The 15,339-nt window shown below is 37.8% G+C and overlaps 1 protein-coding gene across 7 annotated transcripts in view; it reads right to left on the reverse strand.

Annotated features, from left to right (window-relative positions):
- Positions 1-15,339, reverse strand: part of DGKH (diacylglycerol kinase eta) — a 222,378-nt gene that overhangs the window by 14,496 nt on the left and 192,543 nt on the right. For 4 of the 7 annotated variants that reach the window (XM_033234136.1, XM_033234141.1, XM_033234146.1 and 1 more), the window contains 5 exons: positions 13,609-13,714; positions 12,557-12,649; positions 8,924-9,043; positions 8,474-8,582; positions 6,877-7,007 (listed from right to left, as the gene is read on the reverse strand). In XM_033234136.1, coding sequence (XP_033090027.1) covers positions 6,877-7,007; positions 8,474-8,582; positions 8,924-9,043; positions 12,557-12,649; positions 13,609-13,714 — 559 coding nt within the window. Of the gene's footprint in view, positions 1-6,876; positions 7,008-8,473; positions 8,583-8,923; positions 9,044-12,556; positions 12,650-13,594; positions 13,715-15,339 lie in introns of those variants that run through there. The other 3 variants (XM_033234140.1, XM_033234150.1, XM_033234149.1) reach the window with 2 other exon arrangements.

Below are 15,339 nucleotides of genomic sequence, written 5' to 3' on the forward strand. Positions count from 1 at the left end.
CCTCAAAACACTATTGGCTCTTTTCTCTCAAAATTATTATTCTTGTTTCTTAAAGAAACTTCTTCCTGTAAGTGCCAAGAATTCAATATTAAACTTTCAGAAATAGATGATGACTGCAGAGTGTGCACAGCAAGTACTTTGCAAATATTTGTTGCAGGAATAAATTAAAACTAACCAAGGGCGAATAACCGCCAGTTATTCACTCTCTGAAAAACTAAAGCAAAGAGTTATAGCCTCCAAATCCTAGTTTCTTTAAGTGAAAGGGCATAGTCAGTTTGCTAATATGTGAAGACGAACAACTTCTTCAAAAAAAAATTGAAATATTTGAAAATTATTAAAAAGATGACTTCCAAAATGGCCTAAAAAAAAACAGGGTTATAAAATAACGTAACTTGTCTTGAAAAGATAAAGATGCAAATATCCACCCTGTTTGGTCATTTATTTATTTTTCAACTTTTAAATGAAATAGATCAAACTGGTCGAAGTCTTCTGTCACTGTCTCTCTCTTTCTCCCCTTTACCCTTTAAGAACTCTTGGAGTTCTTCAGCAGTAATGAATCCTTCTGGAAAATACTGTTTTCATAGCCAATGCTAGTGTCAAACGAGATAATTTCAAGATATTTCATAAATATTTAACTGACTCAGAAAAATATTTTCTCCCATGGCACAGGGCATCCAAAATTAGTCCTAAGGCAACTATACATTTACTGAATATCTGCTAAAGTATCAAGCTTAAAAGCAAGGCCATACCGATGCTTGCTACCTAAATTTGAAATGTACATACATTTACAGTCACATTTAGATTTTTTGAGTGGAATATTTAAATATCTTTACCTCTTTGTGAAAACATAGGTATCCAATTACAAAATATATTTAAATATTAAATATTTTATTTTAGGCCATAAATACATTATATTCTCAAGACTAAATCTTCTTTGGGGAAGGTAGAATCTACTTAGAATTACTATTTGGGTATAAAATGAGAAGAATGTTTTCCATAGAATTACAATAACTTACTAGCTATACTTTTTTAAAAATTAATTTTACTTAATTTTAAGTTCCAGGATACATGTGCAGGATGTGCAGGTTTGTCACATAGGTAAAAGTGTGCCATGGTGGTTTGCTGCACCTACCAACCCTTCACCTAGGTAGTAAGCCCCACATGCATTAGCTATTTATCCTGATGTTCTCCCCTCCCTCTGCGCCCCCAATAGGCCCCAGTGTATGTTGTTCCCCTCCTTGTATCTATGTGTTCTCATTGCTTAGCTCCCATTTATAAGAACATGCAGTGTTTGGTTTTCTGTTCCTGTGTTAGTTTACTGAGGATAATGACTTCCAGCTCCATCCATGTTCCTTGCAAAGGACATGATCCAGTTCCTTTTTATGGCTGCATAGTATTCCATGGTGTATATATACCACATTTTCTTGTTCCAGTCTACCATTTTTTTTTTTTTTTTTTTGAGACAGAGTCTCGCACTGTCGCCCGGGCTGGAGTGCAATGGCGTGATCTCGGCTCACTGCAACCTCCGCTTCCCAGGTTCAAACAATTCTCCTGCCTCAGCCTCCCAAGTACCTGGGATTACAGGTGCCCGCCACCATGCCCGGCTAATTTTTTTTCTATTTTTAGTAGAGACAGGGTTTCACTATGTTGCCCAGGCTGATCTCGAACACCTGACCTCGTGATCCACCTGCCTTGGCCTCCCAAAGTGCTGGGATTACAGGCGTGAGCCACCGTGCCCGGCCTATCCAGTCTACCATTGATGGGCATTTGGGTTGATTCCATGTCTTTGCTATTGTGAATAGTGCTGCAACGAACATATGTGTGCCTGTATCTTTAAAATAGAATGATTTATATTTCTGTGGGTATATACCCATTAATGGGATTGCTGGGTCAAATGGTATTTCTGGCTCTAGGTCTTTGAGGGATTTGCCACACTGTTTTTTGTAATGATTGAACTAATTTATATTCCCACTAACAGTGTAAAAGCATTCCTATTTCTCCACAGCCTCACCAGCATCTGTTGCTTCTTGACTTTTTAATAATTGCCATTCTGACTAGTGTGAGATGGTATCTCACTGTGGTTTTGATTTGCACTTCTCTAATAATCACTGATGTTGAACTTTTTTTTCATATGTTTATTGGCCACATGTCTTCTTTTGAGAAATGTCTGTTCATGTCCTTTGCTCACTTTTTAATGAGGGCTGGTTTTTCTCGTAAATTTGTTTAAGTTCCTTGTAGATTTTGGATATGAGACCTTTGTTCAGATGGATAGACTGCAAAAATTTTCTCCCATTCTGTAGGTTGTCTGTTCGCTCTGATGATAGTTTCTTTTGCTGTGCAGAAGCTCTTTAATTAGATCCCATTTGTCAATTTTGGCTGTTGTTGTAATTGCTTTTGACGTTTTAGTTTGAGTTCAATATTTTTATGCCTTCTAGGGTATAGGCTGTAATAAAGCTATGCTGTGACATTTGTTATATCCTTATTTTTATCACACGACATTATATATTAATATTTACCATATTCTTATTTATTTATTTATTTTGAGACACAGTCTTACTCTGTCACTCAGGCTGGAGTGCAGTGGCACAATCTCGGCTCACTGCAACCTCTGCCTTCTGGGTTCAAGTGATCCTCCTGCCTCAGCCTCCCGAGTAGCTGGGACTACAGGCATGCACCACCACATCCAGCTAATTTTTGTATTTTCAGTAGAGATGGGGTTTCACCATGTTGGCCAGGCTAGTCTTGAACTCTTGACCTCATGATCCGCCTGCCTTGGCCTCCCAAAGTGCTGGAATTACAGGGATGAGCCACCATGCCTGGCCAATTTTTATCATATGAGTAGCTTTCTCTTTCCTTGGATAAACAGTCCAAATTTTGACAAAGCATGCTTTGTAGATACTCAGTTATCCTTCCAGCCATACATACACAACTTTCCAAATAGAAAAAAAACAAAAAACCTCACCATATGTTTACCATTCTCTTGGGTGTCTCTTCTTTCTCCTACTGTGTTCTAGCAGAGAAAATGATGCAATCAGTTTGTTTCCTTATCTGCTAAAGCACATTGGAAATACTTTCCTGGCTGGGCATGGTGGCTCACACTGGTAATCCCAGCATTTTGGGAAGCCAAGGCAGGCTGATCGCTTGAGGCCAGGAGTTCAAGACCAGCCTGCACAACATAGCAAGACCCTGTCTCTACAAAAAATAAAAGAAATTAGTTGGGTGTAGTGGCATGCACCTGTAGTCCTAGCTATTCAGGAGGTTGAGGTGGGAGGATCACCTGAGCCCAGGAGGCTGAGGCTGCAGTGAGCCATGTTTGCATTACTGCACTTCACCCTGGGTGACAGAATGAGAGTCTCTCTCTCTCTCTCTCTCTCTCTATATATATATATTTTCCTTTTCCCAACTTTAGACTGTCATGTCGCTATGTCTAGTTGTTTTGGTGATATGGGAGTAACACTTGAGCTAATCTCTGAGCAGGAGTTAACCAGGTGAAGCATAGGGGAAGAAGCACAGCAAAAGAGAGTACATCCCTAAGGTGAGAAAAAGTGTAGTATTTTTAAGCAACTGAAATAAGGCCCAGGGAGGAGCCAGAGACTTCACAGGAGGTTGAATACATAGGCAGAACCTTGTAGGCCTGCAATAAGATGTGGGTTTTTATTCCCTAGAAATGGGAAGCTACTGAAAAGTTTTAAGCAGAAAAGTGTACACCTGATTGATGATGCTAAAATAACACTCTGTTTGCCATGTGGATAATGGACTGCAAAGACAAAGAGCAGCAGTGGAAAGACCAGTTAGGAAGCTATTGACCCTACACAAGCAAAACTGGATAGTAGCATGGAGCAGGATTGTGGACAGGAGATAAAGAGAAGTGAATGGAGATTAGAATCAATATGACTTGGTGATGGGCTTGATGGGTTAGGGGAAGACTGACAAAAAAGAGGAATGTGCTAAGTATGACCCTCATTTCTCTGCCTAGACTACCTGAAGAGCCAGAGGTCTGATTTATAAAATGCAGAGCACTGGAGAAGGGGCAGAACAGGAGTGTAACAGGAGCTCAAGAGTTGCTTTTGGACATGTTAAGACTGAAAATCTCTAACTTAAGTTTCCATCAATGGATGACTGCATAAAGATAATGTGGCACATATATACACTGGAATATTATTCAGCCATAGAAAATAATTTTTTAAAAAAGAATGAAAACATGTCTTTTGCAGCAACTTGGATGGAACTTGAGGTCATTATCTTAAATGAAACAAGAAGACACGGGAAGACAAACATTGCATGTTCTCACTCATTAGTGGGTGTTAAATAGGTATATACACGGACCTAGTGGAATGATAGACAATGGAGACTTGGAGGGATAAGGGAGTGGGAGGGAGTGGATAAGAAATTTCTTATTGGGTACAATATATATTATTCAGGCAATGGATTCCCTAAAAGCCCTGACTTAACCACTATAAAGGTAATAAAATTGCACTTGTATCCATATGTATGTATTCATTTTTGGAGACAGAGTCTTGCTCTGTCGCCCAGACTGGAGTGCAGTGGCATGATCTCATTTTACTGCAACCTCTGCCTTCCGGGTTGAAGCGAGTCTCCTGCCTCAGCCTCCTGAGTAGCTGAGACTACAGGAGCGTGCCACCATACTTGGCTAGTTTTTTTGTAGTTTTAGTAGAGATGGGGTTTCATTGTGTTAGCCAGGATGGTCTCGATCTCCTGACCTCGTGATCCACCCACCTCAGCCTCCCAAAGTGCTGGGATTACAGGTGTGAGCCACCGTGCTCAGCTGTACCCACATATTTTTGTATAAATAAAAATAAATTAATTTTTAAAAAGCAAAAATAGAGATTGATATCCCTGTATAATACCTGAGTACCAAGCAGCCGGTTGGTGCTGTAATCCAAAAGTTCACAAATCAGGTCAGGCAGGGCTGAGAAAGAACCTGTGTGCCACTGACAGATTCACAAGTAGTACCGGAAGCAACGGAGAACCTAAGGAGTGAGTGATCCCTCACCAGCATTTAGAGGCTTCGGTCCGAAGGACTTGCCGCTGCTGACAGCTACAACCGCAGAGAACAAGGGCAGCTCTTCCCTAGCTTCATGGTCTTGTGCTATAGAAGACTCTCTCTGTGAAATGTTCCTGTTCTCATCCACCCCCCGACATCTTGTTTCAGACCCAATACAGTTTTTAAAATCCATGTCAATACAAATTTCTAAAAGTTTTAAGAGAGAGAATGTAATTTGCATTAAAAATAAAAACAAAACAGACAAAAAAGTCCCATGAAAAGCAAAAGAATGTTTTCTAACATTAATTCTTAACCATCTCCTTTCTATTCTTTTCCAACTTTGCCTTAGTGTATGTTTTTCCATTCTACACATGCATTCTGCTTCAATCATTGTGTGTCTACCTGTATATTTCTATAGGTTTGTATGTGTATATATAACACGTATACATATATGCATTTATGTATGTATATTTTTTATACATACACACAAGTCTTTTCCTTGAATGTGTGCTTATTCACAGCAAATGCGATGCATGCTTCCAGAGGGCAGGTATCATGCAGAGAAGCTAGCATAATATATTAAGCAGTCATTAATAAATATTGGTATCTGCCAAGGATATCAGAAGTTACACAAACATGTTGGATATCATGATCCCCCCTACATTTACTTTTTTGTGGACTCATTTCAAGCTTGGAAGCCAACTTTTGCTTTATGAACTCTAATACTACATATTTTGCTATGTTCCAGATTTAGGACTCTCAATTAAGGTAATTAATTAATTACTTTATTTTATTATGGCTAAAGTTGTTTAGGTATAAGTGGTGCTCACTTTTTGATGTGCTAAAACTCTTTGTGAATCTGTTTACTAAAGATCTTTATACTACCTATTATCTGTTCAAAGATTTTTGCTAACATATTTGTAGATAAAGGTGCAACAGTTCATTAATTTGTTAGGAATTCTCTGTATTATGATAAAATGTAATGCATTTTAGAACTTGGTCTACAGGAAAGGAATCACTCCAACAAATGTTACTACTTATTGGAAATTTAAAATGGCAGTATGTGGTCTAAGAAAATACAACATGACAAAATCCTACTCCTAAACCTTGGCCAGAGAACCTACTTCAGCTGTTTCCACCACTACCGAGACTTCACCCAAAGAATAAAAGGGAAATGCTACAGACGGTGAAGGAATAATTTTCTCTCTCGTCATAAATAACTAATAGGCTCTGAGCTGTTTTCTAGTAAAAGCTAGGCAAAATTTTTACCTCATTTACTAAAGAAAAAAAATTCTTTTCGAGAATAATAGAATTTTAACAATATGTCATAGAAAGGAAATTTGAATTTCTCAGTCTGGTTATTCATGTGACCTAAAAAAGGCTGATTTAAAAACACAACAAATTGTAAGACTCTAAGTAGCCATTGCTGTAAGTCTCTCTTCTCATTCCATATATTAGAAAGGCTTTGTTATTGGTATTTTGAATTAATTTTTAGTTGTTAACCATATATTAGATTTTAGTCATTTTCAGCCAAATTATCACCTTCCATGCTGATGCAATAAAATGAGCTGATGGAAACATGATCCATTTGGAAATATTAGCACAGGAACAGTCATATCACTGGATGCAGAGAAAAATTACTAAGTTCATGCTAAGCTGTAGCTATAATAGAGTGATTCTGCCAGGAAAATACTGCTGACATGCTTGTTAAAAAGCATACAAGAAACTCAGACCACAGGACAGTGAATGTTAGATTACTACACATTTGCATAATATAAGCGAAGCTAAAAGCACATATCAGAAGAGGCACAGGAGAAAGGATTCCATTTTGCAATAAAATTTTCAAGAACAGAAGAGCACAAAGGAAATACCTTAAGATCTCGCCTTTCCAGATGCAAAAGTTCAGCCCCTCTGATGTCATGACGGATGAAGATATCTTTGTACTCTCCCAAATTGAGCAGATCCAGCCAAGCAGCAACTTCCTCTGTGCCCCATTTCTGAACTACCAAAGTTAAGAGCAAAACCCCCTTAATTTCTACATGCTCAATGCATTACAAAGCAAGGGTTGGCCAAAGAAGATGCAAAACAGAGTGCAGCGGCAGTGCTAGCAAAAGAAAGGTTAAAGGTGTTGTTTCAACAAAACTGTAGTTCCACTTTTTCCCATGCAAGTTATACACTATCAACACAACGATCCGACTGTACAAAACAATTTGCTGCCGTGCACCCATGCTTAGCTTTAGTCCGGTTTCCTCATTAAAGCCACCCAACCTATACAATATGCATACAAAATGTATTTCACATCTTTAGGATTAATGGTGCAAGCTCTAAATAAGCTCTGATGATTTCCTTCAGACTCTGTATGAAAATGGCTATAGACTGAAATGAGCTACAAATGCTAATTACAATTTAAAATCTAATATGGGGTATTCAATTTTACACAAACTTTTCTGCTTAAGGTCTTGCTGATTTCAAGTGTAGTCTTGATTGATTCTCCTACTACTGAGAATAATGGCAATCAATGTGCTGTTAAATCCCAATTTAATGTCATTTAAAAATTCCATAGCACTGCTTTCTGAGATTAGTTGGATTATGTTATTTTTTGGTGTGTATCATTTGCTTATACATTTTATTCAACACTGATTAGCTTAATAAAAGCCTACTTATTTGCTATATTTGGTTTTTAAATGGCTTTCAATAGCTGCTTTATGAATATCAAAAATAAGGCTTTACATCACTTTTTAAAAGAGATAGTGCACTCAGAGGAATTTATAAACTTATTTGGTTATGAAAGGCAGCTACCATTGTACAAACAGATTTTGAAGGTGCTTTAGTACTAGCATACTTGTACATTTAAACTCTAAGGAAAAGTGAAAAAGGAAGGAAAGAAATAGCAGCAAAGAGGGGGCTTAATCTCTGCTTGAGAATGCAAGTATCACAGCATATTGTCATTGTTGAGGGGTTGAAACAGTGTCCTCAAAACAGGAGAAAGAGAATATGTAACTTTCGGTGGAAAATATATTCGGCAGGTTAAGTGAGTAAATGAAAGTTTCTATGTTCCATTTATCAAAGTAATCTAAAAACTGTACTTATAAGAAGAAAAATTATACACTGATGCTTTGAATTGCTGTTGAGAAAGAACCATTTGAACAGAAATGCTGACATCCACTAAACAAAGTAGAAGCAAATTAGCAACCACTTCATTTTTTTGTGCTTCCTTACTAGAGAATCCCAGTGATATTCAGATGTGTTTTAGGTATGAGAGGATTCTTTTATGGCAAAATTCATAAAGCATGAAATTCCCTATTTTAATCATTTTAAAGCGTAGAATTCACTGACAGTATGTTCATCATATTGCGCAAGGCTCAACCACCGTCTAGCTCCAGAACATTTTCATGACCTCCATGACGTCACTTTAGTCAATTCTTTTTTCGTAACGTTATATTTCCCCTTCCCATATGGACCACCTACCAGGCTGTGAACTTGTCTTCTGCTTCTGACCCTTTTCCTTTTTAAACTTTGGCACTATTCGAAATACGGTGCTTCTGCTGTTTCTTTTGGTGCAATCCATAGGAGGTTCCTGTTCAAATCGAGCAAGAAAATAACTTTTTTGGGATATGAAAAGGAGAAACACCTACTCTGATAATAGGGATAACACAGGAATAAGTTATAAACACTAAACATTATAGAACAGTGATTAACTTCTTCAAAAAAAGTTCATAATGTACTACTGAAAATGTCCCAATTCCCCTAAAATGTCTTTGTTCACATAAATGCCTTTTCTCATTTGTTCAAGAACAGAACATTTGAAAATAGTATTCAAAATCCATTTTTCCCTAAATATCTCTTTTTCAAAGATGAGTTCAAATTCTCTAGTGATATGGTCTACATTTCTAGAGAAACAGGCTCAATTTTACATACCTCATTCTCATTTGGGTGTAAGATATAATAAAGCCAAGGAATCTCTGTCAATTTCTGTAATTCCACCTCCACAGAGTGTAAGGCATTGGATACCCGCTCTTCATGTGGCGATTCCAGCTGCTATTTACCAGAAACAAAACAAGCTGCTATTTACCAAAACAAAACAAGACTCGGTGGCCAGCCTCAAGTAGAATACATCATTGTATTTTGACAGTGAACGGCCTCAATCCTTATTAAGCGAGTATTTTTTTAAATTAAGGAATGTTAAGAATAAATTCTCTTATATTGACTTCATTTTTAAAAATCTGAATAGATTTACTCTAATCATTACTTCCCAAAGATCACATGAGTAGCTAGTGTAACTTTAATAACTTCATAGAAGAAGTATTCTTTTGGTGTTTTTTTCTGTGTAAATGTCTTCTTTCCTATCTCCCTCCATGCTTTCCAAGCATTTATCTACCAATTCTTCCTGGTGGCATAGGTGGGCAGTCTTACTATTCTACTTATTTGTGCCAAAAATCCTTCTGATTTAAATAGGTCACCAGGCTGGGCATGATAGCTCACGCCCATAATCCCAGCATTGGGAGGCCGATGCGGGTGGATCATTTGAGGTCAGGAGTTCGAAACCAACCTGGCCAACATGGTGAAACCCCCGTCTCTACTAAAAATACAAAAATTAGCTGGGCGTGGTTTGGGTCCCTGTAATCCCAGCTCCTTAGGAGGCTGAGGCAGGAGAATTGTTTGAGCCTGGGAAGTGATGATTGCAGTGTGCAGAGATAGTACCACTGCACTCCAGCCTGGGTGACAGAGCCAGAGACTCTGACTCAAAAAAAAAAAAAAAAAGTTACCACATGAACACATAATACTTTTTAAACTGGTTAAAAACTTATCATATAAAAAGAATTGCAGAAAAATCTCCTTGAAAATTTAAAGAATAAGCTTAAGGGAAAAAAACCATGAATCTTAGAAAAATTTATGATGAAAAACTGTTGTAAAAATTGGGGCAAAGCAAAAAGCTCAATGGCTTATCATCTGAAACTGGGTTTGGATATTTTAAGGAGAATTTAACTGCTCACCTATTATCTGCATTAACTCATTGAAAGTAGGTATTAAAATGCACTTACAAGTTCAATAAATGAACAAAGATTAACTAAACATTCCTCTGCACAGAACTGGAAGGCCGTAGATTGGATTCTACTCCTGGCCTTGTAATTAACTATGTAACCAAAAGAAGGTTAACTGACTTCAGAAGACTTTGTTTCTTCCTCTGGAAATAGCACAAGGTGATGATGATGATGATGATTATTTGAGACACAGTCTTGTTCTGTTGGCCAGGCTGGAAGTGCAATGGCGCAATCTCAGCTCACTGTAACCTTAGCCTTCTGGGTTCCAGCAATTCTCGTGCCTCAGCCACTAAAGTAGCTGGGATTACAGGCGCACACCACCAGGCCCGGCTAATTTTTGTATTTTTAGTAGAGATGGGGTCATCATGTTGGCCAGGCTGGTCTCAAACTCCTGGCCTACAATGAGCCGCCTGCCTCAGCCTCCCAAAGTGCTGGAATTACAGGCGTGAGCCACGGAGTCTGGCCGACTAGATTATTTTTGAGGTCTCTGCTAGCTGATCAATATAGTTATAAATTACTTTAAAATTATAGAGTTCTTATAAATATGTTTATAGAATTTTAGAAATAAAAGTTCAGAGATAATATTACTGTTACGATGAACTGTTTTGTGTGTTTGTTTCCCCTTGTTATTTACGGTATCTACCACTTCTAGTAGTGATTAAAAATATGGAGATTCTTGGCTAGGCGCGGTGGTTCATGCCTGTAATCCCAGCACTCTGGGAGGCTGAGACAGGTGGATCACTTGAAGACAGGAGTTTGAGACCAGCCTGGCCAACATGGTGAAATTCTGTCTCTATTGAAAAGAAAAAAATAAAAAGCCACGCATGGCAGCTGAGGCAGGAGAATCACTTGGAAGCAGAAAGGCTGAGGTTGCAGTGAGCCGAGATTACACCACTGCGACAGAGTGCGTCCCTGTCTCAAAAAAAAAGGAGGTTCTCTACCCTGCTGTGTTTAAAATTTATTAATTTTCTTTTAGTCTAAGAATATGTCTTATAAAACTTATAAAATGGTTATTACAAATTCGTTCTGGCACTAAAATATAGAGTAAATCTTAGTTGCTCTCAAATACAATCAACTCCTTATTGTGATATCACTATTGTCAAAGGTTTTGGTAAAATTCACCAGTGCACATTTTAAACCAAAATTCATATTTAACAATGGGAGAAAATTAAAAGTGGAGAAGGAAAGTCAGTCCATATTAACATAATACAAATAATAAATATTAGCAAGGTAGCACTCAGCAGGTACTTTTCATGTAGAGAAAATAAGTACAGAGTAAGTTATGCTTTTAGTTGTAAGAAATGATCTTCACAGGTCACTGGATTTCCTATAGGACTAGCGGAAGATTCTGGTTAAAAACAGTAGTGCCAAAAAAAAGCCAAGAAGGGGTCCCATTGGTTTTATCAAAAGAGATAACCAATGTTTCTTCGTAAAAGGTTCTCTTCACGGCCATAGTAGAGCCAGCCACCTCTTGTCCCAAGGAAGCTGTGTTTCGGTTTCACCTTTGGAGGTAGGTAAGGGTGATGGCCTTCATGCAGTCTTTCAGCTTCTCTTCTAAGAGCAAAGGATGCCCCAAAGGTGGCACTTTTCTGGACCACAGGCGAAAACAGAAACCCTAAGCTCGGGCACTTAATAGCAAGGCTGTGGGACGCACCACCCATTCATTCACCCGCTGTGCCAGATACTGTGACTCTTAGTATCACTTTTATTTAGGTGTAGATTTGCCCAACCAAGAGAGAAAATTACTGTCAAAAGAAAATTTTAAGATCATCAACTACCAATTAAACAGAATTGTAAAAAGGAATAAAAAACAGCAAATGAATTAGGCCTCCCACACAGTGGTAACAGAATGTGGGAATGAGCCACAATCGAACTCTAAGTGGCGGGAAGAGCCAAGATGCTAGAACACTTGAAAATGGTGAGGTATTTGTAAAGAAAGGCTAACTAACAAGACATCCACAAGCTTCCAGCATTTATGCTTGAGATCCGTGGACTGTGGTCAGATTCAGATTTGGCCTGAACTTGATTTCCAGGATCAATCTGGATTAAACAAGGCAGAGTTTTTGAAATTTAGTTCTTGAAACACTGTGTCTAGAAAATGTCCTCTTTTAAGCAAACCTGGAGGACCATACCAATCACATTCAAATGTTAATTCAGGGAAAAACTCCATGAGTTCCTCTACTTGTGTGCAATAGTAAGTACCTGAGGAATGTCTACGACACTTTATAAAGCTCACGTCTCTGGAAGCTGAATGGGACAGAGCAGGGCTGCCTAAAAACAGGATGGCATATATGAGGGGAAATCTCCACTCTTGTTAGCCTGAATCATGACTCCTAACTTCAGCCATTTATTTTCTTGAAGACAAAAGCCAGGTGAAGAGGCAGCTCTCAGGGTGGAAGCCAGAAGGCTGCTTCTGCCTTAGAATCTGCCGAATGCCTGTTCCCCAAAGAAGGTAAGACCCAGACATTTAATTCATCACTCTTACGTTATCAATCATTCTTCTCCTTACCAAAGGAACCCTGCCAACTAGCAAAGATTCTGTTTCATTATACAGCGCCTTCACATTGATGGCTATTTCAGTGGCAGTGTCTCTTGTAAGACTCTAGAAAAGAAGAACATCAAAGACATGTGATCTGTTTTAAAATAGGATTTCATTACCAGTAAATACTTTAAATTTTATTCTTATAATTTAAATTCACAGCACACATTTTTTTAATCTACCAAAATTCTATAATTGCAAAATTTCATACATTTGTTAGTATGACTATCTCATTATTATTATATTATAGAACCAAAAGAATGCACCAGCTACAGTGAATACACTCAGGATCACATCTCCTACCTAATGAATATGTATATGCTAGTACCAGCATATACGTATTTCCATTAAAAAGTTCAGTCAAATAAAACTTTTCCTCTCAGTAGCACTAACCATATTGCTTTTTAGACTATAATCTTGAGAACAAGTACTTAGTTGTATATTAATTTAAGTAACTTCAATCAAATAATAATAAAAAAAAGCTATCAGTTTTCTCTATACTATAGCATTATACCATGTATCACATTTTAATAGTTATATTCTATCAATTCTATTATTAACTTCTACATTAAAAATTTTACAGAAGCATCAATTTCCAATTTAGCAAAACAAAACGAAGTAGCAATAATTTCAGTGCACAACTTCAGAAATGAATGAACATCTCTAAGAAATGCACACTGATGATATCTAGGCTTGCCCTTTAACAAGGCACAGGGCAGAAGGTCAGGTAAAAGGAGTAAGAAAGGATGATAAAAGTTAAAAAAAAGAGTAAAGGCAGATGGAAGGTGACAAGTGATTGAAAGTGAAACATAAAAAATGAGAGAATTTAACAGCAGGAATGAAAAAAATAACAGGAAAAGGAAAATAAAGAAACAGCTGGCCACAATTTTACTGCAAGTTTGTAAAGACTCATACAGACAACATAACTTTCTTTCGCAGGGCAGGGCATATTTTACGAATGAAAATACATGTGTAACACCCAAAAGAATCTGTGGAATGAGAATTTACCATTAGATCCTCACCTCCGGGCACCTTGGGTTGGCTTTATTCAGGGCATGCGAGCAGGCATTCACAGCATGGGCCAGTTCTTGCTCCAAAAGACAGTGAATTGTGGCTGCGTCACAGATCCTAAAAGCAAAAACGAAACAAATGAATAAAAAACTTTTCTGAGTATTGGTCATTTTTTTTTTTTGAAGTAAAGAAGTGTTAGGATAAAACAAGTAAAAAATATATGAAGATCAGTAAGGAAGAACATTTTTAATGGCTGCTGAATTATGAATGACACAGGTAGATCTACAAATCCAGACCCCACTGCAACAAAAAATATGAAATAAAAAAATCTTTGTATAAAAAGTTAGGCTTAAAATCAGAGGGAGACACATTGAAGTGCTATTTTGAAGAATGAAATATAGCAATACTTCATTTTGCAGTATCCTTGGAAAGTGAGAGGAATCACAGATATAAAGACTAGAAACTTCTCTTTCATTCACTGAAACTGCAAATGCAACAGATTAGGGAAGAGCATTATCGTATTTGTCATGGATACACAAAGTGATCACAAGCAGTATGTAAGTTAATATTCATAGCCTTTAAATGTAGCTATGATTTATTATCTCCATATTATTGATGATGACATTGGGGCTCAGAGAGATGTGGTATGTATACAGAGCTAGTCAGTTGTAGAGCAGGATCAGAATCTATGTCTATCTAACTCTAAGCCTGTTGTGCCATACTCCACTGGTATCCGAACCTCTAAGAATAGTCCTGAAAAGACCAAATTCTGGAAGGCACTAAGGCCAAGGACACGAAAGGAGAAAAAGTTCCTCCAATTGCTAGAAAATGTTGTAAGCCTTGCAGATGAGCAAGAAGGCAGGGCTGTTCAAATGTTTTTTTTGCTTCTGACAGCTTCATAGAGAAATATTTTCTATCTGGAAAGGGTAGAACAAGAAAAGGGACCGAAGCCCTATATAACTGAACCAAGAGTAAAGAAAAATAATTTAATTCTTAAGGATTATACAATGGATATCTAAGGTACAAAGAGGCTTACAAATGTCACCTCAGCACTACTATCAGCAACATTGAGAAATCATGAAGAATGGGCTATTTTTCAGAGCAGAGATGGATAAAGGTTATTCCAATTTTCAGAGAAAAGGAAAGACATAAATCAACTTCAGATCAACATTTCTAACTGCCTACTGAATCTCCTAGGTATTTTTAATGTAATTTAAATTCTAAAGTCCAACACGGAACCCATCATTTTCCTTCTAACACTTACTCCTCTTCCTGAACCCTATGGCTCCATCAAAGGCACCCCACAATCATCCAGCCACTCATTAGAACATTAAGGTCAGCCTGTCTCCTAATTCATGCCCATTTACCAAATTGAAATCCTAAACTGTCTTAATCTCACTTGTCCTTTCTATCTCTACTGCTTTAGTCTATCATTTTTTACAGGGACAACTTCTACAGCATCCTCAGTGTTCACCTTGCCCCAGCTTTGCTGTCTTCCCAAAAAACCCCTCCACACTACTTCTAGAACAGCCCAGTAAAGATCTGGCTCCTCCTCACCTCTTCACCTACATTCCACACACTCTTGCATACACTATGCCAACCTTTCAGTCACCCCAAACTCTCTGAGATTTCCTAAAAGTAGCATGCACTCACACTCCTCTGGGCCTCTTCCTAGGCTGGTTCCCATGCTTAAATTGCTCCTTTTCTTACTCTTCCCTCAAGACTCGGTTGAAAGGTCACTT

Source organism: Trachypithecus francoisi, unplaced genomic scaffold (genome assembly GCF_009764315.1).
Source record: "Trachypithecus francoisi isolate TF-2019V2 unplaced genomic scaffold, Tfra_2.0 Contig01461, whole genome shotgun sequence".
Lineage (NCBI taxonomy): Eukaryota > Metazoa > Chordata > Mammalia > Primates > Cercopithecidae > Trachypithecus > Trachypithecus francoisi.